This window comes from Ovis canadensis, chromosome 19, assembly GCF_042477335.2.
Source record: "Ovis canadensis isolate MfBH-ARS-UI-01 breed Bighorn chromosome 19, ARS-UI_OviCan_v2, whole genome shotgun sequence".
Classification (NCBI taxonomy): domain Eukaryota; kingdom Metazoa; phylum Chordata; class Mammalia; order Artiodactyla; family Bovidae; genus Ovis; species Ovis canadensis.
Window position 1 is genome coordinate 70389074 of NC_091263.1, and position 8101 is coordinate 70397174.

At 49.6% G+C, this 8101-nt stretch overlaps 1 protein-coding gene across 1 annotated transcript in view; it reads right to left on the reverse strand.

Annotated features, from left to right (window-relative positions):
* Positions 1-7855, reverse strand: part of LOC138424288 (phosphatidate cytidylyltransferase, mitochondrial) — a 47354-nt gene extending 39499 nt beyond the window's left edge. The window contains exons 1-3 of the mRNA XM_069560944.1: positions 7427-7855; positions 4662-4844; positions 1637-1729 (exon numbers count right to left, since the gene is read on the reverse strand). Of these exons, the coding sequence (XP_069417045.1) occupies positions 1637-1729; positions 4662-4844; positions 7427-7561 (411 nt within the window). The 5' untranslated portion in view covers positions 7562-7855. The remainder of the gene's footprint in view (positions 1-1636; positions 1730-4661; positions 4845-7426) is intronic.
* Between the last annotated feature and the right edge of the window lie 246 nt (positions 7856-8101).

The window sequence follows — 8101 nt, forward strand, 5'->3', positions numbered from 1 at the left end:
CCCTGGAGAAGGAAATGGCGACCCACTTCTGTATTCTGGCCTGGGAAAATCCGTGGACAGAGGAGCCCGGTGGGGTACGGTCCCTGGGGCTGGACACAACTGGGCACAGAGAAGTATAAAACAAGCTGCCTAACGTCGCATAAACAGTGAATAAGCAGCAGGAATGCGTAAGACCCAGGGATTCTAATTCCACATTCATTAATCTTCCTATCAAGCTACATATTTTGCATATTTAAAAAGAAACTTGGAAAGAGAAGGAATATTTACAAATAGCCAATTACATTTATTTCCTCAATTATGAGGAGGGCATGGTAACCCACTCCAGTATTCTTGCCTGGAGATTCCCATGGACAGAGGAGCCTGGCAGGCTACAGTCCATAGGGTCACACAGGGCCGGACATGACTGAAGTGACTTACCACGAACGCATACATTGTTTCTGTACTTAAAACAAGCTTTTACTTAAGTAAAACTATATACAGTAAAGCAAAGTGATCTACCCAGCACAGCATTTTTACATATAGATGTACCCACGCTTTCTGGCTAAGATCAAGTGTAGTATGGGGGCTTCCCAGACGGCACAGTGGCCAAGAATCCACCTGCTGATGGACACAGGTTCAATCCCTGGGCTGGGAAGATCCCCAGGAGCAGGAAATGGCAGCCCACTCCAGTATTCTGGCCTGCAAAATCCCAGGGACAGGGGAGCCTGGTGGACTGCAGTCCCTGGGGTCGCACAGGTCAGACGTGACTGAGCGAGTAAGTAGCACACTATCCGTGTGCCTATGGCCCGGACCAAATGAGTGACACTGTTAAATGTTCAGCCTAAATTCAAGGAAAGAGAACCTGGTCCTCCCACACATCAGTAGGGATTTTATCACACAACCAAGTGAGCTAAGACTACATAAAACTCTCTAATCTCTTGCCGTAGCTGACAAAGGCGGAGCAGCAAAGTCACCTATGAGAGGTGTCTGCGTGTGAACCCTCTTTGGGGCTGAAGACCCTCTGACAGTTCGAGAAAAATTAATCCTTATTGGGAGATTAGCAATTGTGACCACTTTGTCTAGATCTTAAACTGTGAAGATATCCTTCTCAGATACAGACTATGCGTCTGCAAAAAGGAAGAAACCTGGTATTTGTGAACGTGTGTCGGAAGCTCAGGTCCTCCGCGCTGCTGTTTGCTGTCACTTCTAGTAAAGCCCAGGGAAAAGCCTGCCCCTGTGGCCTCTTCCAACAACCTCCCAAACAAGGAGGGCGCGGAGACGGGATCCCAGGCACTGTCGGGACAAACTGGCGGACAAGCAGTGCCCCGTGGCACTGGCATTCTAGAAGAAACAGTGATCTGGGGGTGGGGTGAGGGTGGGGTGGTTTGCTGATAGAGGCTCAACTGCAGCCTGGGCACCTCCCCTGTCATCCTCCCAACTCAAACGGACTGACTCTGAGTCTCATCCATTCAGACACCTGGACAATCTTGAGAAAGAGGGAAGCAGCAGTGTGAGTAATACCTGGACACTGTTTGGCAACAAATTCTGTACACAGGAAAAGGAGTCTGAAGCTCATTTCTATGCCAATGGAATCACAAAGGTCAAAGTAAGGTCAGGTTTGGAGAGGAGAGACAGTCCTAAGAGAACACTCACTCACCGGTTTTTGGAGTCGACCAGCAATGTATAAGTTATTCCAGTTGAGGAGATCTTCGATCAAAACACTGGTGCTAATAACTCCGTATTTGATAAGCTGGAAAAGAAAAGAAATGTGCATGAAAAAGAGCAAACTGCCATACTGACCCTTGTGCAAGTGCAAAATATAAAGAACTGAATTTCTGACCAGGGCTGCAGCTGCTGCTAAGTCACTTCAGTCGTGTCCGACTCTGTGCAACCCCACAGACAGCAGCCCACCAGGCTCCCCCGTCCCTGGGATTCTCCAGGCAAGAACACTGGAGTGGGTTGCCATTTCCTTCTCCAATGCATGAAAGTGAAGTCGCTCAGTCGTGTCCGACCCTCAGCGACCCCATGGACTGCAGCCTTCCAAGCTCCTCCGCCCATGGGATTTTCCAGGCAAGAGTACTGGAGTGGGGTGCCATTGCCTTCTCCATCTGACCAGGGCAGAAGCTTGATTTCCAAAGCCACTCAAAAAACCACCTACCTTGTAAAAACACACATCTCCACAAAATCTTTTGCAAAGGGTTAGTTTCCAAGACTGTCTGTTGCCTAAGGTATTCATGGTGCGATGACCACAGTTTTAACTCTGGCACTTGTAATGTCATAGGCAGAATGGCTCTTATAGGCTGTCTTGTCTTGGTCCTCAATGGACTGGAAATGTCAATAAAAACACTGGTCCTGCCAGAAATGTGGCACAGTTCACGCTCCTCATGTGAGAAATAAGAAACCTGATGCTCAGAGAGAATAAACAACGTGCCCGAGGTGGCACCCGGCGGAGCAGAGCCAAACCAGGTCCCTGAATTTCAGTCTGGGCTCCAGTGTTTGTTTCATCGCAGAGAACGAGAAATTTTCCTCAAAAGTTTTCACTGACATCCTTCACATGGTGAATTTCTCCTTTCACGGCTGACTATTTCAAATGCTTCTGTAATTACAATGCAACATGCAAACATAAAGCCTCTTTATCGGCTCTGAACACACGCAACTATGGTCAAGCTCATTTCAGTAATAGCTTGCACAAAACCCTGAACGCAGTTGTTACCGGTTACAAAACCCCATTTGCTTCAACAGATATCTTCAGACTCACTTCACTGAACTTCAGTATCCAAGCAGCCTTCGCAGGCTGCAAATATCTAAAAAGTAGCTAAAGAATTTCAATTAAAAAGTACAGTCCGTTTGGGACACAATTATGCCCAAACATTTGGTTACTGGAGCCTGTAACACTGTTTGAAACTACTAATTAGAGGTTGGCTCAGCATAATATTAATACTGGAGAACGCATACAGCTCCGAGCTCCATGACTAGCGTGGATGTGCAGGGCTGGGCTAAGTGACCGCCTTCCCTCCACTCCAGCCACCGCACCGCAGAGCCCTTCTTGCTGCAGGCGCCTAACAGCTGGGAGGCAGGACCTGACGGCAACCAGAAAAGTAAACGCCCAGCCCAAAGGCGATGCAGACATCACCAACCACAGCACTCATCCCTGCCTCACTCAGAGAGGCCTGCAAAATCCAGCCTCCTGCCTTTCAAAGTGTGGTCCACCGCCCAGGAGCATCAGCATCACAGATTCTCAGGTGACTCGTCTGCCCTGAGCCATCAGGAGCTTGGTGCAGCATGGGCGTGGCAGAGTCATCCTTTGCCTAGCTAACTCTAGGAGGCCCCTGACTCAGCTCCCACTGGGGTCATGCCGGGTTCCTGGCTGTCCTCTTAGAGCCTGGACCCCTCACTGGAATGACCACTGGGCAGGGTCCCCACAGTAGGACAACCCTCCGCTGGGATCCAGGGTGCTGCCCTCCAACACTCGTCATCAAATTCCGCCCCACTGATGGCACCGAGGGGTTCCTTTCACTGGGCACCACAGGCTTCCAATTACCTACGATCCGCTCTTCACTTCCAGCTTCTCCCTGGGAGTGTGTGCCTCTCTGTACAGATAAGATTAATTTCCACCCTGATCCGCAATGGGTCTGCCCATCCCTCCCACTGACCAAACCAGTGGTTCTCAAGGTGTGCTCTAGACGGGCAGCATCAGCATCATTTGAAAGCTTGTTAGAAATGCAAATCCAGGGGGCAGGAGAAGGTGGGGAAAACAGAGAGAGAAGCACTGAATATACACCATCATGTGTACAAGAGACAGCTAACGGGGAGTGGCTGTTCAACACAGGGAGCCCGCCTGATGCTCGGCAACAGCTCAGAGGGGTGGGATGGGGTGGGCGGTATGTTCAAGATGGAGGGGACATACGTATACCCACGGCTAATTCATGCTGATGTATGGCAGAAACCAACACATCAGTGTAAAGCAATCATCCTCCAATTAAAAAGAAAGAAAGAAAGAAAGAAATGCAAATCCTTGCTGCTGAGAGAGTAAACCTTAAAAGTTCTCATCACCAGAAAAAGAAAACCAACTATGTCCTGTGATGGGTGTTAACTAGACTCACTGGTTATCAGCCCACAGTAAGATCACTCATTCCGCCACACACCGGAAACCAGCACAGTGCTACCGGACAATCACCTCTCAACGTGCGAAACAGGCAAATCCTCACACCCTGCCCCAGACCCACTGATTCAGGAACTCCGGGGGTGGGACCCGCCATCTGCACGCCTGACAGGCGCTCCAGGGGCTCCTGAGGCACACTGCAACTTGAGACCAAGAGACACTTGCTGTGGTTCAGTCTCTAAGCCGTGTCCGACTCTGTGACCCCATGCACATCAGGCTTCCCCGTCCTTTACCACCTTCTGGAGTCAAAACTCATCTCCCAGAGTCAAACTCATGTCCATCAAATCGGTGATGCTATCTAACCATCTCATCCTCTGCCGCCCACTTCTCCTGCCCTCAATCTTTCCCAGCCAAAAAACATTCAGCCAAAGGCAAAAAAAAAAAAAAAGTGACATTCACCACCTTCATCCAGCAACAGTGTGAACATTTCCTGACTGTAAGAACATACATATTTAGCTGGGATTCTAAGAACAAAGGTTAATATCCACCCAAGTTAAGACAGAGGCCCGAAGTCACTCACCCTCCCATCACATGTGATCAACGGGTTGTAGTAAACGCCGGCGCCGTAGTTATTCTGGACAGCAGTGATAATCCTCGGCCCCAGCACTTTTAGGAAAGAGTAGTGGTTCCAGTTTTTCTTCAGGTTCTTTGAATGCCACGCGACGGGGTCATCGACTGTGAACACAAAGTCCAGCATTGCATTCTGGGAGGTGAAGAAAAGAGATGGATTTTAGTTTTAACTCCTAGAAAGACACCGAGACAGAGTGGACAGCTCTAAGACTCAATGTAGCTTTGACTAACAGCAGACCCAGGGTCAGAAACTTAAGCAAACCTGTGGAACCAAGCTGAGCTTTGTTTTTTGTCAACTCACTTAAGAACAGTAATGGTTAATGAAGTAATGTTTCAGCCCTCTTTTAAACATTTTCTGTATTATACAGAACTTTTTATCCTCAAAACAATCCTACAAGGTAGATACCATTATAATCATATTTCTATAGGAAAGGAAACCATGGCGCAGAGTAAGCTCCCTGCCCAAGGACACACGGTTAATAAATGACAGACAGTCTGGCTCCAAATTCTGGGCTAGACCACTTTGCTACACTGTCTTCCATCTAAATCTAGTTAAATGTGCTCCACTTTTCTTCAGATCAGATAACACCATGTGGACAAGCTCTATAAAGCATTATGCAAAGGGAAAAAAGTTAATTTCACCCATGAGCCAACCTCTCCCTGATCATCTATGACGAGCTCTGATGGGTCCTGAGATAGACATAAAGAGCTCAAGGTCAACTGGGGAGAAAAGACAGATTATTAGCGAAAGGACTTGCTAGGGGAATTTCACTCGGAATGGGGTCACAGAGGAAGGAGGAATTTTCCTATAAGACGACACTCTTCAAGACTCTGGTAAGTCTGAGTCTTCAAGAATGCACAACAGTTAAGCAGATTTGGTGAAGTGTTAGGCAAGCCCTGAGGAAGGGGGTCGGGGGAGTCCTGTTAGATGAAAGCGCTCTTGTGGAGGAGACGAGAGCTGGGCATGTTCTGGGTGCTGCGTCTAGGTCAGTAGGGCTGGATGGGATGCAGGTATAGAGTGGTGGGAGATGGACCAAAGAGGAAGACTGGCTGCCACGGTAAGAAATGCTCCCGCAGCAGAAAGGGAGGGCAGACAAAGGGTGTACCGCCAACACGGGCTGCATGCCAGTAACCAGGGCACCGAGGCAGGGACTCATCTGGGACAGACGCAGGTGCTGGAATGTACTTGTGAACTTGCAGGGAAAGAGGGTGAGGGAAAAGGAAAGACCTTTTCTTGGAGGGAATTCCAGGTCTGCTCAAAGGAAAATCTTCACAGGAAAATGAAGAGATGACTATAGAATCAGGATGCTCTGAGTTTCCTACAAACTAGTGGTGATAGTTAAGATTTTGAGTGGACACGTTGTTAACAATTTTAAGAATAGCCTATTATAATCTATAATTTTCTGTATGCCCCAAATTTATCATTTCTCATATGCTGCCAAATTAAAGTACTACTTAAATTAGGGGGCTTTGCAGGTGGCTCAGTGGTAAAGAATCCACCTGCCAAGGCAGGAGACGCAGGACCAAGGGTTCAACCCCTGGGTCAGGAAGATCCCCTGGAGGAAGAAATGGCAGCCCACTCTAATATTCTTGCCTGGAGAATCCAATGGACAGAGGAGCCTGGTGGGCTAGAGTCCATGGAGTTGCGGAGTTGGAAAATACTGAGCGACTAAGCACAATAAAATACAAAATAAGCACATTACTTAAGTACTAGTATAGGCGGGAACAAGGAAATTCAAGCCACAGTATAGATGGCCTCAGGAGGAAGTGAACAGGCAAAGATTAACTGAAAGATTACAGCTAGGTAACCTAGTGAGGCCCTAAAGGCAGCCTGCACCAGACCATTTCCTTCTTTTATTAAAGAAACCCAGTCCAGAACACGAGCTGCACAGACAGAAAACATCTCTATCTCCACTCCTGCTCCTCCAACCTTAATTCAGCAAGGGCTCAAAAGCCTGTCAGTCAAAGCCAATTAAAAGCCTCACTAAATGGAAAATGACTGCCTGCCCCTCTTAGATGTCTTGAATCTCGTCTCCATCTTGGAAGCAAACTTTTCCCCCCTCATATATATAACAGAGGAAGGAAAAAAAAAATCTACAATCATGAGGAAACCTCTACCCTCACTGCTCTGGTGCTCCGTCAACTTTGAAGAGTAACAATGCTTTGCCCTAAATAGACCCTTGGTAAATGTCCTGGGTAGGAGCAAATATACTGCTCACCCGCTAACTCCCTTCCTGCAAATGCCCGAACCCATCCGGCCAGGAGAATCACTTTGTATTTTCTCCTACAGCCAGGGACGTAATTCTCAAGCTTGGCTGCGTAGTAGAATCACCGAAGCTTTTTAAATTCCTACAGCCTAGACCAATTAAACCTGAATCTCCGCAATTGGAACCCAGATTATCAGTATTTTTTTTCAAGCTTTCTAGAAAACTCCAATGTTCAGCCAAGGCTGAGAACGCTGAACGAGAACCTGGCAGGTATATATATATGTATTTTTCCGTCTTGTCCCAGCACCAGCTCTTCCCTCCACATAACTGCATCTCCCGCTCTTGGATCCAAGCTGACTCCTACGTGTCTTTGGAAGCGCAGCTCACGCTGCCGCTCTGCTAAGAGCCCTTTCGTAGGGTTTGTATCAGGACTTGGGGGATGCGCAGAGCGGCCCGGCAGCTCCAGGGCTCGGGAGGGACCGAAGGCAAAGGGACCTCCCGGGCTCACCTTCTGGTCTGAGCTGGGCCCCGCCTGGCGGTACACCCCCGAGCCGTAGGCGAAAGCCAGGCTCAGCTCCTCGGGGAAGTGAGACAGGATCTTGCGGAAGGCCACCCCGGAGCTCTGCAGCGCCTGCAGCGCCATGGGGCCGGGGTCACCCAGGGCCCCCCGGAGGACAGCGGGCGGGACCGGGAACCCGCTCGGGGTGCGAGAGGAAAGCCGGGGACTCGCCCGGACGGAAGAAGGCTGGGGCCGGGGGGCGAGGTGAGGGGGGCTCGCAAGGACTCGGGGCGGCAGGTCAGTCAGACACGAAGTCTGTCAGACACGAAATCAGTCAGCCAGGCGGGAGGCAACCGGGACACAACCGAGTAGGCGACGTCCTGCCGCTCAGGAGGCCACGCGGGCCACGCCCCCCGCGCGCACACGTGCTCTGAAGGCGGAAGAGCAAGAGCAGGCGCCCTCCCGCGAGTGGGGAACGCCAGGCCTCTACAGAGCCCCCTGGTGGTCGGAGGAGCGCGTTGCAGGCTGGCCGCCTGGGATTATGACTTGGACAAGGGACCGGGAGAGTGACTGCTGACTGAACTAACTTTGAGCCTTAAAAGTCCTTGCTTGTTCTCGCCTCAAACCTCATTTTCATAAATGACTATGAAATCACGTCTATAGTATTGCAGGAGATCTTTTGGA